The following is a 21,591-nucleotide window of genomic DNA, read 5'->3' as shown; positions in this document are numbered from 1 at the left end:
ATGTACCAGCTACACATGTACAGTTTCATACTACGTTACCGCACGTAACACAGCTTATACAGCACCACCGACGCCATACTATGTATCAGGTACACACGCACAGTCACACACTACTGTACCTCACGTGACGTATACTTATACAGCACCGATCGCCTCCTTCCATGGGCCTGCGTCACAGTCACAGTAATACACACACGCTATTCCAGGCATAGTCCCAAGCGCTGCCCCTTCTTATACATACCAGAGTACAGTCGCACCCTTACGGACTAATGACATTTTCCGAAAGGCAAAATCAGGGAATATATGTAAAGAAACTCCAAAAGATTACCTCTCGGACACACTTGTATTCTCAATAACTAATTTTCAAGCCGCGATACAGAGTATGTTCGAAAATTTACAAAAGACACTGAACCAAGTACCCTCACGAACTAACTGCGACCGTTGTGTACGCAGTGGACATATTGCTGCAGTCTGTTGTTCACGAACTACAGACGAGATACGAAAAAGAGCCGGTTTACGACCCTTTACGAAAAACCCGGATCCCGAAAACCAAGTAGTTACTCCGGTGATCTCCAATACACCAACTAAGGCTCAAATATCCGCGATACAAACTCTTACAGCACCTATTTCTTTAACTAGTGCCCCATTTAGGTCAGTTTCTAACAACTGCAAACCAAATATTTCAGAAAATAGTTCAGAAACCAAATACTTCAGAAAATAGTTCAGAAACCCCTGATATTAACCAAAACAACTTAGATTATGAGTATATGGACTATGAGTCAGACTCTGAGTCAGAAATGCTTAGTTCAACACCCAAATTAAAAATCAAATCCGGTAATGAACCTAATGACCTTATGCTCATACACAATCTCAGCACACATGACTCAAACAACTCTAAAATATCAAGTCAAAATAAACGACAACCATCATTTCAGACTAGAACTGAGAGTACTTCAAAGTTGTCGTCGATAACAAGCGTTAAATCAGAAACTTTATCTTCTGATCCCATAATCACTTGTAATTCTAAGAAACAGTCATCCTTATTACCATCTAAAGCATTAATACTGACCCCTACAACGTCAACGATCAACGCCGAAGAAGCTTCAACATCCATTACCCAGCTCAACATTGGCAGAATTCCTAGACCAACAATGGTACAGCATGTCATAACTTTTACAGCTTCAACGCCTATAGCAGCTGTATCAGATCCATCAGATAACAATGTGGCAGCCAAACTTAAAAAGCTCATGCCGCATGACAGAAGCCAGTTGACTTCATTACCTCAACCAAACTTCAGGTTCACTTATAAACGACCTGAATGGGTTGAAGATATCTGTAAAGCAATGAAGAAAGTCCATATCCAAATCCAGAAGAATACACAGGACATCCAAGGACTCCAGAATGGCATGAAAAGACTCGTACAAAGCCATTCCTCATTAAAGAATTGCCAACTCACCAACCTGGCAAGTTCTGTACGTGAAGTAGAACGAGATGTCGTTGCCGTCAAACAACGACTTAACTCAATCGAACCCAAAATGCATAAACTGGGAAAATATCCAGATAAATGCAAGGAGCCTGTCCAACCAGAAGCCGATTCACTTCCATTGATTTTCAAGGGAAAACAAGACACTACTATTTACAAAATTGGAACTAAAAATCGTCAGTTAGCTCAAAAACCAACTTTGGAAAAAATTAAATTCTCTCAGTCGAAAATTTCATCTCGACAAGGTTTACGAGACGAGCCTGTAACTAATCCAGCCGTGGTAACAATTTTAGATTCGTTACCGCATTGTCAGACACGAACTACACCAATATACGATGTCTCACGTACTCGAGAGTATACATTCAACCAAGCTTGGAAACACGCTGAATTTTGTTTTCGTCCACCTGAAAACGAGAAAAAGGACAACTTCCAAGGACACTACCAAAGATGTAGAGTACCAATTCAACTTTTTGATCCAGAATGCCAGGCTAGTAACCGACGTTGGCCTGGATACAAGAACGGGGTTGAGATAAAGAACAACGAAGAGAACATCGAAGACTTCCACGAGACGCGCCAGCGTTCTCTGTAAAGACAAACCCCTATCCACTCATTTACATCATCATTTATTAATTTATATTATCTTCTAAAAAATTACTGTATTATCATTCATATCATTAATTAAACTATCACTGTAATATTATACTATTATCATTATTTTCTATTATACAACTATAACTACTATAAAATTTATATTAAACATCTATCATACTATTACATTATAAAAACTATAATATTTACTAAATCATTTATATCATCTAGAATTATATCTGCCAGTTTATTGTTTTAATTACAGCTGCAGACCAATCAAAAAAAAAAAAAAAAAAAAAAAACAAACAACAATTAATTAAAAATTAAAATTTTAATTTTTATATTCAGCCCAGCAAATAGATCGAAGTCTAGAACGGAGTTTCGACCATTAGCTCAAGGAAACGTTCTACTAAATTAATTATTTATTTACAGGTGATCACTCACCGACTTTACAGCTAACAATCTTAAATTAATTTAAAATTTCTTTTCAGGTGACGACTCACCAGTCCATTCACACATCCACACATCCATTCCTCAGGTGACTACTCACCAACCCATTCATCAAAATCATCCAATTTTACCACTATCAGGTGATTACTCACCAAATCTTTCAAAGAGCTAGCTCGGTTAAAAAATTGACGGGGTAGTCTTGGCTTGGCAGGGAGGATTGAGACACTGCAAAATGTCCCGATTTTATCAGCCTGGCAAACTACCACCCGAAATTTCCGTTACCAACACTAGCTAAATTAATGTGTAGCCCCCGTGACATCACAAGACGACACGAGGAGGGGAAAATCAGCTACGAGCCTCAAAACCTGAGCATTGATCGACACTTCGATCTAACCCCCGATGTCAACCACCACGTTTGATTACACGCTTTTATTAGCTTCACTTGTATGTCAGTTTGTCAGTTTGTCAGTTTGTCAGTTTGTCAGTTTGTCAGTTTGTCAGTTTGTCAGTTTGTCAGTTTGTCAGTATGTAACTCTCCCTTCGCATAAAGAGACTACCATAATGATATTATTTAAATTTTGATTATTATCAACCTAGAACCCAGGTGATGACCTTCCTAGTCATCCTCTGATGACCATCCCGAAGTTATATCTCGAAACCAGGTGTTTTCCTCCGTAGGTTTTCATCGGGAATGGCACAGATAAACCCGTACATCAACCCGGAATCCTCTGATGACCATCCCGAAGTTATATTTCGAAACCAGGTGTTTTCCTCCGTAGATTTTCATCGGGAATGGCACAGATAAACCCGTACATCAACCCGGAATCCTCTGATGACCATCCCGAAGTTATATCTCGAAACCAGGTGTTTTCCTCCGTAGGTTTTCATCGGGAATGGCACAGATAAACCCGTACATCAACCCGGAATCCTCTGATGACTATCCCGAAGTTATATTTCGAAACCAGGTGTTTTCCTCCGTAGGTTTTCATCAGGAATGGCACAGATAAACCCGTACATCAACCCGGAATCCTCTGATGACCATTCCGAAGTTATATCTTGAAACCAGGTGTTTTCCTCCGTAGGTTTTCATCAGGAATGGCACAGATAATCCCGTACATCAACCCGGAATCCTCTGATGACTATCCCGAAGTTATATCTCGAAACCAGGTGTTTTCCTCCGTAGGTTTTCATCAAGAATGGCACAGATAAACCCGTACATCAACCCGGAATCCTCTGATGACCATCCCGAAGTTATATCTCGAAACCAGGTGTTTTCTTCCGTAGGTTTTCATCGGGAATGGCACAGATCAAACCTGCACATCAACCCGGAATCTCTGATGACCATCCCGAAGTTATATTTCTCGAAACCAGGTGTTTTCCTCCGTAGGTTTTTACACGCTTTATATTAGCTTCACTTGTATGTCAGTTTGTCAGTATGTAACTCTCGTGGGTAATTTGCGCTTACTGAATATTTTTGATAATCAACAAATAATAGTTTAAAAACTAAAAATCACGCTTTTATAAATAAACCAAACTAAAAGTAAAAAAAATAAATAATAGTTTAAAAACTAAAACACGCTTTTATAGAAAAAACTGTTAATAAATTTAAGAATAAATAAATTTTAATAAATTTATAAAAGAACCATAGTTGGTAATATAAATTAAAAAATGTATTTTTGATTTTAAAAAGCGTAAGGGGTGCATGGTGTCAATAGTTATAAATATTTTATTGACAGATATGAGTAGAGTGATTATCATTTTGATATCTTAAAAGCACCCCACGCTTTTTAAAATAAAAATACATTTTTATTTACACTATTATTAATTTATATTTATTGAAATTTTTAACACTATTCTTAATTTAAATTTATTAAAATTTATTTTCTATTTTTTAGTTTGGTTTTCTATAAAAAAGCGTGTTTTTAGTTTTTTAAACTATTATTTTTTCTTAGTCAATTTACTACTATACCACTATTACCACTATTAGGTGATTACTCACCAAAATTTATAAAACTTACTACTAAAACCTACTAAAATTCTATTAATAGTTTAATACTAATTATCAGAAATATTTTATATTACTTCTATTAATTTTATTATTTTTGCATTAGGTGATTATTCACCACGTTCATTATTATTGTTCAATTATTTATAACACTAAGTTTAATTATTCTATCCCTATAAATATTTTGTTAAATTACGTAACCGAAATACCACAAGTTTATATTAAAAGTGCTTATTTTGTGTAATAAAGTTAAGTTTATTGTTATCACCGCTATAAACTGTTACTAAACTACCACTATTCACCTATCTATTTACTACGACTATCTATCTACAACCTGCCAAAGGGTCAATCAAAGACGAAGGGTCATCGTTGCAGTTAAAATTTGTAAGTAAGTAAAATAAATTAAGTGGCACGCGTGAGAACTTCTGTCTAAAACTAATAAAATCATCTAGACAAATACACTCATTGGTTCACGGGAGCGGAATATCCCAGAGCAGCGAATCCTAATTTTTAGAAGTTTAGGCGATTATTTCTTATCGTAATAATAATTACGATAAGAAATCGATTATTTCTTATAGTTATAATAATTAAATTTTTTAATTAAGCAAACATTTAGTGTTTCAATATATAATATTTGTAAATATATGAAAAATTGATATGGGTACTCAAATGAAAGGTCTCGATGAGTGTAATGTCGAAATGAGCTTATATCTTCAAAAATATCATTAGTTGACAAGATATCAATGTCAGTTCTTAATTATTGGTATTTTTGAAGATATAAACTCATCCCGATGTTACACTCATCAAGAGCTTTCATTTGAGTATTCACAACATTTTCATATATTTTTCATATGTACATATATATAATAAATATATAAATATATGAAAAATTGATGTGGGTATTCAAATGAAAGGTCTCGATGAGTGTAACATCGGGATGAGCTTATATCTTTAAAAATGTCAAGAGTTCACAAGATACAAGGTCATTTCTTAATTATGTATCTAGAGATAGAGCATTTTTGAATGCAGTCTAAATACTTATCATCATAAATTGACTATCGGAGAAAATCATATGAAACTTTGAAAGGGCACAAATTCAAATCAAGATCTTTGCAATGACACTAAATTTAACTAAAAAAAACCGATTTTATCATATAAATACACTGGCCACAAAATTTTGCTTATTCTCTTAATAATATAGATTAAGAGCATTGAAATTCGTCTAAAAATTAGTAATCAGTGCAAAAACTTGCCAGGATTTTTAACCCAATTGCAAGAAATAAGTACAAAAAAAGTTTATTCTCGTCTCTGTAATAGAATTTTCGTATTAAACATAAAACTTTGTTCTACGCTATAATATACAGAGCATTATTCATAAAAGTGTCCACCGAGCTTTTGTTTCACTGTGAATGTACCTTACTCCGTAATGTAATGCATATAAGTACCAAGACGTTCAATGACAACGGCTTTGGTAAAAAGTCTGGAGTACTTTAATGCGGCACTCAGTCGAGAGATAATGATATTTATGTAAAGCCGAGTACACGATGATAAGGACAGACTATCTATTTAAATAGGAAGAAGGGGAGGAAGCTAGAGTAATACTATGTAAGTAAAATGGCTGATGCTGAATCTCGTGTGTCCCCGAATGAGCTTTTCCAACGATTTATTGCAACCCTCATAGCGCGAAGCGCGTGAGGTTATGCTTTATACTCGACTCGTCAAGGTCAAGCAATTCTGTGATCTTTAAATGCTTCTATCACATCCATATTACACTTATACAATGATATAAGTAGATGTACACCGAAAAAACACTTAAATTAAACCATCTTTTACTTTCTAAAATCATATCATGTAGCTATTTTGAAAAAAAAATCGTTTTGAAAAAAATTTTACGTGGACGTCTGGATGTCACCCCATTTTGGATGTACCAACGATTACTCCCGAACAAATTAATATTTCAAGACCGGACCTTTTTTATTAGTTTAAGAATTCGATAAACTGGGTCCGTATTTCATATCAGTGGCCTAGTTTACGTATTTTTTTTTTTAATTGAATTTTTATTAAAATTCACTACGATACAACCGTACAAAGCCAAACGAACTTTTCTTATTTGTCACGTGAAAACTATGGCGCCACTTGATGAAGCTAGATTTTTTTAGACTGCGTGCGCATATGACAAGAAAAATGGGCGCTGATATTCAAAAAAAAAATAAAAAATACCCTGTAAGAAATTACTTAATTATAATTTTTTTTTTTTTTTTAATCAATTACACAATTAATTTTTTTTTTTTAAATGAATGAGCGTTATGAGGCGTGCACTTTTGGATTTTCCAAACTTTATTTTTATTTATTTATTTTGTTTAAAATGCCAAGGCAGCAAGCCGAATGGAAAAATTTACAAATATTTAAGTATAAAGATGAGAATAAGTACACATACAGTTATAGCAAGTATTACCATGATAAGTAATACATTATACTAAGGGCATTTTAAATAAAAAGAGACACTACATGTGATATAACGCGAGAGAGATAAAGGAGAAGCCGGATAGAAGAAGTATAAAATGACATCTGGTTGAATGTCATCTAGATCTCGGTGGCATATCACGGATACCTCGGATAGATGATCCTCGCTGATCCATAATCCCCCTGCCTGGCTGCTCTAGAATCTACCGGATAGGAGTGCTACAAAAAATAAACCAGAAAAAAATAATACATCAAGCTAAGAAAGATATAAAATAAAAAAAAATATAAATAAAACACAAGACCGGCTTTCAACACTTGGTCATTTTCTTGAAATGTACTTTATGCTGGATGCTGTTAAACAATACGCTAAATTTACTCATGAGTAGTTTTAGAACAAAACACCCAACTCTCTCTTGAGCCGTCGCTTTTTCTAGTTTTTTACAGGAATGCTGGAGCTGAAGACTCGAGGAGAATGTGATTAAATGGGAATTTTGGATTTATTTATCTAATTTTATTTTTTGCTGAGGCTGGAATATTTTTTATAAAGTAATATATTGAGCAGAAATGATTGTAGTTTAATTATGCAGAATGTTTGATCAAAGCTGTTTATTCAGTACTGGATTTTATTAGTTTTTTAGCGACCGAGCTTTTAATAAATGAAATGATATTTGTTGTTTTAGGCTTCAAGCATGAAAATATTGAATATGAAATTTTTATTTTTGGTGTGAATTAATAAATGTAAAGAGTTAATTATTTTATAGGCAGAAAAAATTGAAAGAGATATTATTTTTCAGAGGAAATATTTTTTGTCAAATAAACTGTTTAAATTTATTTATTTAATTAAATTTTTATATTTTATGAACATTTGTTTATCAATAAAAAAAATTTTTTTAATGATTAAGTAGAAAAATTCTTATCATTGCAATTTCAAAGCAATATTGGAATACCTTCGTGTAAAAAAAAAATTTTTCTCAATAAAAGTTAAATAAAAATGTTATTTTCCTCAATTTTATCCGATTGTTTTAATTTACGCTTTTGTGATTCCAGTCTATTTGCCCAAGTTCAACGTCAAATACAAAAGACTTGGTGCAAAAAAGGTAAGATGAAAGAACAGAAGAATTTTTGATCGATAGCAATAACATCTCTCGAAAAATATCTATCTTTCAAGCGTAAAGTTAAAGATAATAATATTGCTAATTAAAATCCATAGTATAAATATTCCACCGTTTATTTAAGCGATGAAATGAATTTCTCTTTGCTAAAACTCGGCATATATGTACTAGACACTTATAGAGATCTATTCTGTAAGAAGAAAAAATAAAGAAAAAAAAATTAGATGGAAGAAGAGAAGAAATTCAGCATCTTTTATTTCTTCTCTTTTATACCGCGATATTACACACTCCAACTCCTCGCTCGGCACTATCGTCGTTTCTATCGTCGTTTTCTCCCGAGCAGACGTCTTTGCCGTTGACGAGCGGAGGATACGAGAACAGTATAGCAGAATAGTAGAGTATAGAGATGAAAGTGGACCGCATGACAATGAAAATGGGTGCAATCGAGGAACAAAAGAGAACCAGAGCGTCATAGATAGAAATTGTTCTTTTTGTGTTTATAAATGAGAATAGAAAAGACAAAAGGCTCTTCAACAGAACTGAAAAATACACACATTGTACATTGTATATTGCATATATAAATATATAAATATAAAATGTAAAATATGAGGATGAAACAGGAGAACTCAAGTTAATATAAGTGCATACCGTCTATCCCATTTCGTCCAGGCAATCCGGGAGTCCCGTCACGTCCATCTTTGCCGTCAGTGCCCGGAATCCCGTCAAGACCACTTCTTCCAGGTATGCCGTCGAGTCCCGGCTCTCCGGGGATGCCGTCGCGACCATCAAAACTAGGAGGTCCGGGTTCTCCGCGTGGTCCACGTTCTCCAGTGTACCCCGGAATTCCCGGTGGCCCTTCTGGACCTATTGGGCCTGGTGTTCCTGGCAGTCCCCGATCTCCGGGAAGTCCTGGAGACCCTGGAATGCCTGGCAGTCCTGGAGGACAGTATTCTGCTGATTTTCTGCAGAGTGCGTCCATCACTTCGAACTGAAATTTTTCATTCTTTATGGAGGCTTTATATTTGTACGAGCGGGAATTTGAATAGTAAAAAGGATATTTAAGGACATTTATTGCATGAAAAAATTCTAGATATGATCAATAATAAATTACAGTTTAAAAATCTAAAAAATAAAGTTCAATATTAAGATAAAAAATATCAAATAAATTTTTATGAATTTTATTAATAAATACTAGCAACCTTGCAGTCACTATGTGACTGCCGTGACTTGTGAACTATAAATAAAATTATGCTTTATTAAATAATGACTTTTGTTAAATTGCGCTGTATTTTCTTAAATATTGACGTTTTTAAAGATAAAAGCTCATCCTGATGTTACATTCATCAAGAGCTCTCATTTGAGTACCCACATGCATTTTGATATATTTTTCATATATACATATATATAATATATATAAATATATGAAAAATTGATGTGGGTACTCAAATGAAATGTCTTGATGAGTGTAACATCGGGATGAGCTTATATCTTTAAAAACATCAATAGTTCACAAAATAGCAATGTCAGTTCTTAATTATTGACATTTTTAAATATGTAAGCTCATCCCGATGATACACTCATCAAGAGCTTTCATTTGAGTACCCACATGCATTTTGATATATTTTTCATATATATATATATATATAATATATAAATGTATGAAAAATTGATGTGGGTACTCAAATGAAAGGTCTTGATGACTGCCATGTCGGGATGAGTTTATATCTTTAAAAATGTCAATAGTTCACGAGATACAAGGTCATTTCTTAATTACATATCTAGAGACAAAGTATTTTCGAATACAGCCTAAATACTTATCATAATAAATTAACTATTGGTGAAAATGATATGAAACCATGAAAAGGCACAACTCGAGGTCAAGACCTTTTTAATGACACCAAATTTAACCATAAAAACCCATTTTATCATATAAAACACACTGGCTAAAAAATTTTGCTTATTCTCTTAATAATATAGATTAGTAAATATTTTATAAATAAATTTTTTTAGTTCGTAATTTTTTAAACTATAACTTATTCAAAAATTTTTACGAGCCTGACAATTACTTACTAGTCATTAAACTTTCTGTACAATGTCTACCCTTACCCATAAAAAAATAAAATAATTAAATTATAAAATTGAGGGCAGATTTTGAAAGCATAAATATTTTTTACAGAGCTTAATATCTCAAAAAAGTTATAAAGTAAAAGTGACGGAAAAAATGAAAACAAAAGGACATATAAAGGGAGCTTATTTTTATTTATTGCATTGCATTGGATTGGATGGAGGCATCCTAGAAATTGAAAAGTTCTGTTATTTTAAGAGTTTTTAAAATATATTTGTCTATCGGTATTTTCTATCACAATAGATATATAAAACGAAAATCGGATAAACTTCCAAGTGAAATCGATCTAGAACCCTGCCCGTCACCGTTGCGTCGTCGTCACCGTCACTGTCTCGTTCGCTGCACATCGCAATAGCACCTATTCTATTCTGTGCCATTCTATACAGAATAAAGATCCGCGAGAAAACTACCGTTTCAATACAGACGTCTTTTCTCGAGGCGTACTTTTTCCCGGGCAAAAACCTACACTTGTACGACCCTTGTGCCAAACCCACGGTTCTATAAAAACCTACGCAGAGTGTCGATAGATGTGTATAGTAGCAGAGAAAAACTCCTTAAATAAATGCCAAGATATCGATTCTGACGTTTCAATCGATTAATTTTTTTCAACCGATCCTCGCACTTTTGTTCGCCCTTTGTTCCTCCTACAATAGCGGATTCCGCTATTATATCTTACGTCATAACTTTCTGGGTTGTTTTTCACAGCAACAAACTATCTCCGACCTATTTGCGATAAGCTATTATCCAAGACTGATAAAATATGTTTCCTTGCGAGTATTTTGTGTTCGACGCGTGATTCTAACCGATCGTTAAATATTTATCCGCTATGGATGAAATTCCTTCGTTATAACTTTGTTTTTGTACTTTGAAACTACTAACTTGTGATGGGTTCATTAAGTTCATTTATTTAACAGCTTTCAGGGGAAATAATAACCATTTTGTCATTAATTTATGGCATAATAATAATTAATTTGACCCAAGAGAAATAATATTTTATTAAAAAAATCATTTTCAACAATTTTTTTAAATTGAAAAATGTTTTTACTCAATTAAAAATAAATTAAACTCTTTAAAATTGACGATCATAATCCTGAAAATTTTTAATATTTTTTTTAATTAGTTTTAAAGCTCTTAATATTACCAAAAAATTTCATATCCACTAAAAATTGTCACTAAAATTTACCTACATAAATTTAATGAATTTTAGTATATTTGTTCCGTATTTTTTATTAAAAAAAAAAAATTTTTAATTTCAATTTTTTGATAGAAAAATTAAAAAAATTTATTGTTGTATCTTAAATAAAAAAAAATAAAATTTTTGATCCTTTTAAAAAAAATTTTAAGTATATCATGATCTATAAAATTAAATTTAATTGTTATTATACAAGTAAAAAATTTTTTTATTTTTTCAAAAATACTATTTTTATTTAACCAAATAAATAAATCAACAAAAAAATTAATAAACCCAAAAATTACCAAGCTAATCTCCTGCAACCGTCTGTTAGACTTAGCAGATATTCAAAGTAAAATAATAACAATAATAATAATAATTACAAAACTAAAACTTGGAGTATAAGCATAAGAGCGTGCTGAGAAGCTAAAGCAGAATACCCGAGGCGTTATTCGTCGGTGGTTGACAGTATTAAATATTTAAAACCAATTGCTTTTTTAAGAAAAAGCTGAGATGAAGAAGAAAGCGTTGCGGGTGAAGTAAGAACAAAAACAAGAACAAGAAGAAAAGGGAGAACCCCCTATAACCCGATGTGGTGCTGATGCTGCGTGGACTTGACGACACAAATGTCCGTAATGCTCTGCGGTCGTGCCGAAGTAAGTGGAGCCGCACATATATGTTGTACGGATGGAGTAATATATAGAGAGCTGAGTCTAAGAAGTAAAGTATGGTGACGCGGATCGGGATGCTATGCGGATGTAGGACAGACTAGACCATACCGGACGGGAGAAAATAAAAAAGAAGTAGAGCCAGCCAAGCGGACGAGATAGTTAAGTCCTGGCCTACACTATTATATCCAGTCCAGGATAAATAAATGGGCCCTTTGATAGCAAAAATCAATCATCTGATTTGATATTTTTGTAATCCACGGTAATACCGGTATTAGTTGTCCTCGTGGTTGATATTATTGTCAGAAGGGATGTTAAATCGATATTTGGTGAATTAAAATCAAAGAAAACCAGGCTGTGGTACTGTATTACGCTGGTGGTATTATATAAGTGAGGGTGTAACTCTAGAGTCGGTGAAAATATAAGTTTAATCCCTCTGCTGTAGGTGCTCTTCTCTCTGTACTTATACACCTACTACACCGACCATTTTGATATTATATGAAGAGTGTAATAAGAGAAGAGGAGGAAGGCTGGATTAGTTACCGGGTTCACTGTATGCACCTGCGAATAGAACTACACTGGATTTAAATGTTACTGCGCTTTTTTTAATTCGATTAGTTTTATTTCTGCAACAGTCACGTTTGGATTCTCTAAACTTTTGTAATTATTATTATTATTATTATTATTATTATTATTATTATTATTGCTATTATTTGAAAATGGAAGTTGACTTTTTTTAATAAATATTATGATACTGATAAAATTAAGTTAATAATTTGAGAAAAAAATATAAAATTACTAGCTGAACTTCGTATCACCTACAATATACTTTGTTAAACCTTTCGATCAGCAATTATCAATTTTTAAACTCTAATCTACTTCGATAAAGAATAAATACTGGCTGTATGAAGTGCGGTAAGAATTTTGTCAAGTTATTAAAGAAACTCGCTTCTTATTATCGCCTGAAAATCAAGATCCCAAAAAATCAACACTGAATTTATGAAATTTTTTTTTGTCCATATATACAGAAGATAGACGATTAATAATTTTAGATCTGTTGATTTCCTTAGCTGAACTTATGGGTTTTCCAAAAATTTTATTCTTTTGAAAACATCTCTGAACTATCGCGAACAAAACAAAAAGAAAATTTTGAAAATCGGTCCAGTCGTTTTTGAGTTTTAGCGAGACTAACGCACAGCAATTTATTTTTATATATATAGATATTCAAGTGTTTAAATTAAAAATTGGGAATTTATTTTATTTTGAATTATAATTTTTGACTTTTTTTTTCATCAAGTATAAAAAGACTTAAGTATAATTTACCTCAATCAAGAAAAACTTCTTACTTAAAGAACTTTTCTACTTTGTGTAAGATTTTTTTCTCTTAAAATAAGCTAATTTTTTTATCAGGTCAAAAGTGAAGTTTTATTTACTTAACTTTGCTTGAAACAAATATTAAATTTTTCCCGCAATTAATCTAGTTAATTTTAAAAGTTATCTGATAATAGAAATAATTCACCAGATAGTTTAATATTATTAAGCTTGTTAATTAAATTTTAAAGCTTACTTCAGTGTAAGCTCAAATTCGTCGTCATTAAATATATGTATTTAAATAATAAATATTTTGAAGTAAAAAAAATTTAAATAGTTAAATATTCATAGTGTTTTATTCCACGATACCGCGATGCATTATTTACGAATCTCGGATTAATTAACATTAAAAATTATATGATAAAAAGTACAAAGCAAAAGAGATGAATAAAAAACATTTAAATACACACACGGTACAGAAATTTGTACTCAGAGGTAATGAAACAAAGTAATTAGTTTTGAAGAGACAATATTTGTTAAACAGGGTGGTTAATATTTTAATATAAAAATTTTAATTAAAAATGAGAGGATTATTTTATAATAAACGCCGGTAAATCTTTATATAATAAATCTGAAAAGGTATCAGGACATTCAATTAAGAGGTTTAATAACAGAGAGTGTAATTTACATTCTAGTACTAGTGCTAAGAATAAAAACCCATATTTTAAAAAGATCACAAAAGCCAGCTTAAATTTCCTATCCGAACTGCGGAATAACGAACGAATAAACGAATGAACGAACGCTATGAACGCGGAATGGAAATTTTCGTTATCAAGGGATTTCATTTTTTGTCAATGCCTTTTTTTACTATTCTTGAGTGGCTATTAGTGATTAATTAAACTTACGTGATAAAAAAATTAGAGAATAAAAGCCTTTTTTCAACGGGAGTAATTTAACCGACGCCGTTACCGTAAAAAAAATTCAAGTACAAGCATCTAAAGTGTATGCAAATCTGTGAGGGTAGAATGTTTGCAAAAATAAGAAAACCTCGTGAAATAATAAAAATAATAAGAAGAAAAATAGTGAAAAAATACGTACTGGTACATGTACCAGTACGTGCACGTGTGTCGGCCGTCAACCAAACCCAGCTGTCGCTGTTGGGTACCAGGGACGATATCGTATCACCGGGTGCTCCATCCAGCGGTATTGTGCCTCTTTTCATCTCCTTTACTGAATCTTTTTCATTCCTAATCTGTAATTATCTTATCATATACCACCCGACGAACTTTTCAACGGGGTTTCATTATTTACGGCTCTTTGTAGATTTTTTTCTTTAATCAACACTCAGTAGTGGTTTTTAAATTAATTTTTTATGAATGGTTAAATTTATTTATGAAGTTCTGAGATATTTAATTTGAATTTTTTTGTTTTGGTAAAAATAAGAGGCGAGAATTTAATAAGTAAAAAATTATTTGGTTTATTTTTATAGAAGAGTTTTTAACTGTTAATAATTTTATTAATTGTTAATAAAGCTTATTAATAAATAACTATCAATATGGTAATAAAATCTTCTTTATAATAATAATAGTAATAAAAATTTCTTTTCAGTGGATTTTACCGCGTTTAATCCGCAATTTTTTACAGCGCATTATTCTCTCGAGGTCTCATCAAAATATTAATATATGAAGATCCGTTAAGAGCCTAAAATTTCTTCAACAAAAATCTGTCGGGGTAAAATACAAGATAAAGCTCGAAATAATATTCTAAAATTATAATCTTCTTTTTCTATATTAATAAATGGAGAGCCAATTTTTTTGTCCGGTTATACTGCGAAAACTACTGAACCGATCGGAATAATACTTATACCACACAGTAAAAAATTTTTTACTCTACAAAATGACGAAAAATTTTTTACTGTGCATAAGATGCAGCATGTTTCGGAGAAGGTTTTAGTATATGATATGGTGGTGATTACTTATCCGGAACCTATATTTTTTTGACTTAGACATTATGAATTTTTATTGTAACTAAATTTATTATATTCGATTGTCATTTGTTTAAAATAAATTTTTTTATTCTATTGGTTATGTTTATATACTAGGCAGATTTCTTCACTTATGAGGCCTGCAATTTCTTTAACTGAAACTTTCAATGCTCATTACAAATTTTTTTTTTCATATTAATTATTATTAATTTTTGTAAGAAAGACGCGGGAATGTTATAATGATTGCACATTGAAAGTTACAATGAATATTAGCTAGAATAATTACATGGATAAAAGATGCATGCCAATTCGATAGAATTGGGAATCTGTGCAAGTAAAAAAAAAAGGCCATTCGGCAGCCGAAATGGAAGTAGATTTCATAACTTCTCTCTCGCAACTTATAAGAAGTAATCAAACCGACATCAAATGGACAAAAAAATATAATATTTTCAATTTTAGAAAATATTTAGAATCGAAATGATAAAAACTACATAAAATAAAATTCAATATGAACTAATGTTATAAAATAATACTGATAAAATATATATGATAATAAAAAATTATCTCGCTTATTATTGATTTATTTTTTTTTTATTTTATTTACTCAGATATCTAACAACAATTAAATTTTCGTAAAACTACATATATTTTCTGACTCAGCTCGACAAACAGAGTCATAAAATGACTAAATTTTTTAAAAGTTGCGCCATGAGGACGGCTGTAATAGTTAGATTTTTATGAAATGTACTAAAAACTGTTTCTTTTAAGTGAACTAAAATGAGTAATATTAAAGCTATTTCCACTTCTAGCTAGTGAAAATTAAAGCTTAATAAAAGAGCTTCAAGATGCATTTTACCGAATTTCGATATCTTGTCTAGTAATTATATCAAGTTAAAGTAGTGTAAACATCAATTTTTACGATTTTCAAAATTTCAAAATCCTGTCATTTCCAAACTACTCGACCGATTAAGCTCATCTTTGAACTTAACCTTGGTATTTATCGATAGATAAAGCATGTTGAGTTTGAGAACAATTGGATATAAATTGAGAACGCTATCGTGCTGACAAGCCGCGTTATATCGTATAAATATATATAAACTTTTGAACTATATATATTTTCTGACTCAGCTCGACAAACAGAGTCAGAAAATGACTAAATTTTTTAAAAGTTGCGCCATGAGGCCGGCTGTAATAGTTAGATTTTTATGAAATCTACTAACAATACTCCAATTAAATTTCAAGTCTAGATCTAAAAATGCAATTCTATAAAGCGCCCAGCGGAGCGGGTGAGTAACAGCTAGTTCATAATAAATTGGGATGTTAGTAAATAAAAAATAAAACTTTTAATAATAATAATTTAACACTTGAAATAATCAATCCAACTGTATAAAATTATCGGAATCACGAGAGGAATTTGAATACGTCATTCAACGTTTGGAAAGTTTAACAAAGTAGCAATAGAGCTTCGGCAATTGACAATTAATTATCGTGAAAATTTAATATTATATCAAACAAACTAAATACTGTTGAGTAGTACAAGCATCAGCGGGTGAGTGAATGTCGATACGAATAATCAAGCTCTTTGATTTAAACTGTAAATCAAATGGCAACATGCTGAAATCACGAATCCAATAATTATCGCAACCATTCAGCATTCATTGCTATCAAAATCTCTTGACAATCATTCAATGACACGTGATACTACCTTTATACCATCAATTAAACCAAAGAGCCGTGCTCACGTTCTGTTCCCGAGTAATTACATTTACAGAAGCACACAACAATCATTGCTACTTCATCAATAATTGTCAGAAAATAAATAAATATTATTTTTAATAATTTATTTATTTTCACTAAAACTTTTGTTGTATTTTTTGTTTTTACTTCAGCATCAGAAGATTCATAATATGATGATTAGCCTGGTTCCGTTCTATCTCTCAACATTCGCTGCCCGCACGCCAAGAGCTTTCTTTCAAAGAAACCCAATAAATAGAGCAAGAAATATATACAGTGTATATATATTCTGTGTATACTGTACATTCGATTACATTACCTAAAGGAACTTGCTTTTTCTCTTTGATGTTCTTCCTACCTTTCAATGCTTTCAAGTGATTGACCCTTCTTCTTTTCCTTTATTTAGTTTTATTTCTTATCTAATTCCTCTTTTCGCCCCTCAATATCCACTTAAGAGAATAATTATTTTTCAATGCCTTTCTTATTTTATTTATTCAATTTTTTTTTCTTTTTTTTAATTTTTAATAAATTATTAAGTACAATAAAATTTATTTTATTGTATATAATTTTTTTTTTTAACTTCTGATAAATTATTAAGTACAATAAAATTATATACTCAAACAAATACGTATATATTTTATGGATTTATCTCTTAAAAGATTTTAATAAATTATATTAAAAAAGTACTTCCAGAAAGTATTTATAATACTTTTTATATTAACGTCCTATTAACTTATCGAGAGCGAGCAGTCTTGCAGATTTAAATTTCATTATTAAATGTTTTGATTATAAGTTTACTTTATGCACAAAAAATATACTATCCAGTCTTTGTAATATTGAAATTAATAATTTAACAAACAAATTTAATCTAAAACATCCAACATTATTTTCAGTGTATTTTATTATTTCAAAAATAATTTATAAGCAATATTACTCTCGTATTTTTAAATTATTTTTCAAACCTTTTAATTAATTTTTCATTGTTTAATAATTCTTTCTTTGATAATTTATTTTTTTTTGTTTCGATAGTTGATTAAATGTCTTTTCATACTATTCAAGCACAAATATAATATACAATAAAATAAAATAAATTTACAGTATTTTTAATAATTTCTTTTTGCCTATTTGAAATAGACAAAAAAATATAAACTAGACTTGAGGGGCAGGAGGGTGAGTATAAATGTTTTCATAAAACCTTACACAATATTTTATACGCATAAATAAATATAAAAATAAATGTGGATTATTTCGAGCCGATAAAAAAATGAATAATTTAAAAAAAACAAATCTGCATGTAAAATTCATTGAAATGTAATAATTTAAAAAATATTCGTTTTTTATATGGATGAAATAAAACCATTTGCTCTATTTTTACTTACAAAATCAAGTGTCCAGTGACAGTTTCAAAAAAAATTAAAAATAAATTTTTTTTTAACCCAGATTTAAAAACAAAGAAATGTGAAACAAAGTGGCTGCTTCTCGCATTTATAATTATAACAAAAAGAAATTTTCTGGTAGGTTTGCTCCCTATTGCCCTAGATGGAACTAAAAAGGGTCATTGAATGAAATCAAAATGAATAGCATTGTCTCCATTTCACGGAGCTCATCCTATCTCTATTCCTCTGCAATACAATAAAAACTAAAACTACAATCCTATCTAGAACAATAGTTATCATTATCACTATAAATAATGAATTATCCCCATAAATAATAAATGAATTACCGGGAGAGCTGTAATGATTATTAAGTGGGTACTAACTACACATATTATTAAGTGTGTAATTAATAGAGTACAAAAACAAATGGAATACCCACCCTGAAAACCTCGGATACAGCATTATCTTCAGGAAGAGGAAGAGCACTGCTACGTTTTCGCCTAACGAAGTCGTTAGTCCCCTCGATGGTGTTTTCAGCGTCATCGTCAGCAACCTGAGCGACCAGATCTTGGATCTCGCTCTCCAGTCGCGAAATATACGCACACAGATAAATAAAGGTGCCAATTTGTATGAGAAATTGAGAGAGTACTAGATAAATTAGAATGTTCGTTTGCAACCCTACGAACTTCGGCCCCGACTCGTTGTCACGTCCCGTTTGCATCGCGCTCATTTTCAGTCACACCAGCTCTCGATTTCTAGCGCTGACAGCATTTGATGCGACCAATCTCCTGCCCACTACAAAATCATCCCTTTGTCTTTCTCTCCCATCCCAGTGCTCGGTTTCGGATCGGTTTTGCTCCTCTTTTTACATCTACACTGCTGCTGGTGAATGTTCAATCCCACCGAAATAGAACAACAAACACAATACAAATATTCATACAAAACATTGTTTGCGTAATCTAGTCTAGGAAAAATAATATATTTAATATAAAAAAAGCATCTGGGAAAAAATAACTACCCGGGTTTTTATTATTTAACACGTTTTGTCCTTCTTTTTTACACTCTCATTGTTCTTGCCCTTTTTCCGACTCGAGTTCTATTTAAACGTCTTTTTATTGGGGATATATTTATAGCTGGTTTTAACTTTTTTATTAATTAATAAAAATTCTTTTGTTGAGGGTTTTTGTTTCTGGAGAACAATCGAAAAAAAAATTTTTTTTTTTAAGTTGTAGAAATAAATATTTGCTGGTTTCAATAAACATTGTTTTTTATAAAATAGGTTTTGAATTTTTTTTTTAGTTTAAGAGTTATTTAAAATAAAATTTTTTTTTTAATATAAAAATTATTAATCCTTTAAAAAATTATTGAAAAATATATTTAAAAAAAAATTGTATTAAAATTTAAGACTAAAAAACTTAAAATAAAAATTGAATTTTTTGTGCATAGATTTAAATATATATCCACTCCTAAAATGAAATTAAAAAAAATTTATTTTCTAAAAATTCAAAGTGCGTAAAAGCTCTTAAATAAAAATTTCGAATAAAATATTACAACTAGAAAAAAATGGTAAGCGTAAATTAAATTCCCTATAAAATAGACCCTTGTCAATTTCATCATATTTCTTATCGCTTAAACGGAATTTCAATTTAAATCTAAAATTTACATTTACTGCCCCTCAAAGCGTAGTTACTAAAATGTCTCGGTATTTTCGTCAATAATTTTATTCATACATCATCTTAAAATAATCAAAACTAAACTGTTAATTTTTTTATTATAAATTACAACCGACATTGTTTTACTAATAAATAATTTAGCCTTCAATTATTCATAAATCAATTTCTCCAGAATAAAAGCACAAAACATAGGGTAGAAGAGTTGAATGCTCGATAGTTATAAAGTGTGATGGAAAAAAAATCCCGAAGCAATAACAGCGATTGGTTAGAAAAAGCATTGTTCAACAATTTAAATTTAAACTCGTTAAATAAACATCCCATCGCGTTTAGTCGTACTGCGGAAAGGGGCTCGCTCGAAGAGTGAAAGCTTGCTACATTGTTTTGTATTGTGCTGACAACGACAAGGGTAGTATAGCGGGAGCTACGAATCGTCGGTGTTTAAACTATACACAAGGTTTTCTTAATTGTACAAATAATACAAACACAAAGAATTGTATTCTGTAGTTCCAGCTCTACCTCAACTTATCTCTCGTATTTCTGTTTAGTTCCCCGTCAGAGCTTTTTGCTACCGTACTAAAGAAGAGAAAATTCATTTTTGCAACTCGACAATTTCTCTTTTATTATATTACCTACTGAGCACATCGAATTTTAAGTATATAAACGTGTAATTCAGACTTATAAAAGTCAATTTTCCCGAAACAGTCTGGCACAATCCAGAGCAAGTATATATATGCATAAATAGACTTGGACACAAAGTTTAACTCGACTAATGATAAAGCCAAACTATTCTATTTGTCTGTACGACTGTACTTCTCTAATTTACTTGTCGCCTGTTTCCTTAAACAACACGATTACCAATTATTTTTATAATTATTTTACGCAACCCGGTGTTGTCGCCTTTAATTAATTGTGATATGCAATCAGCAATTATTGATTGTTGTCAAAGTGTTGCGTAACAAATTTAATCAATTCTTATAGCCTCAAGAGTTACAGCATTAATTTTTGAGGAAATATTATTTATTTCGGAAAGGCTGCTCCTATTTTGTTAGCTTCTCCTATTTTATTTTAATTACTTCGAGATATTTGATATTTATTATTTTTGTTTGTAAATATTAATAAAAGAAGTTTTTTTTTAGCTTAAGAGAAATTTATTGTGATCTTAAGATCTTTTTTATTGAATTATTTATTTCAATACTGAAATTTTTAGATTAATTGATTTGCTAATTTTTAAGTTTGTTTTAAAATTATGTTAAATAAAAAATGTAGTTTTTATTTTTTATAAATATAAATTGAAGCCATTGTAAAATATCAGTTGTCATTTTAAGGTTTCAAAAATTAAATATCTGTCAAAAAAAAATTTTAATTTAAAAAACAAATTTGTACACTGATAGAAGGATTTATTTGTATTAAAAAATATTTGTTAATATTTAACAAATCGTTTATTAGAG

General features: G+C 30.9%; 1 protein-coding gene across 7 annotated transcripts in view; it reads right to left on the bottom strand.

Moving 5' to 3' along the window:
* Positions 1 to 21,591, bottom strand: part of LOC123269983 — a 66,554-nt gene that overhangs the window by 22,403 nt on the left and 22,560 nt on the right. For 2 of the 7 annotated variants that reach the window (XM_044735938.1, XM_044735935.1), the window contains exons 2-3: positions 18,910 to 19,352; positions 8,750 to 9,089 (exon numbers count right to left, since the gene is read on the bottom strand). In XM_044735938.1, the coding sequence (XP_044591873.1) occupies positions 8,750 to 9,089; positions 18,910 to 19,200 (631 nt within the window). In that variant the 5' untranslated portion in view covers positions 19,201 to 19,352. Of the gene's footprint in view, positions 1 to 8,749; positions 9,090 to 14,474; positions 14,621 to 18,909; positions 19,353 to 21,591 lie in introns of those variants that run through there. The other 5 variants (XM_044735939.1, XM_044735936.1, XM_044735941.1 and 2 more) reach the window with 3 other exon arrangements.

Source organism: Cotesia glomerata, linkage group LG7 (assembly GCF_020080835.1).
Source record: "Cotesia glomerata isolate CgM1 linkage group LG7, MPM_Cglom_v2.3, whole genome shotgun sequence".
Lineage (NCBI taxonomy): Eukaryota > Metazoa > Arthropoda > Insecta > Hymenoptera > Braconidae > Cotesia > Cotesia glomerata.
Note: the sequence above shows the minus strand (reverse complement) of the source record. Positions and strands in the feature narration are given on the sequence as shown.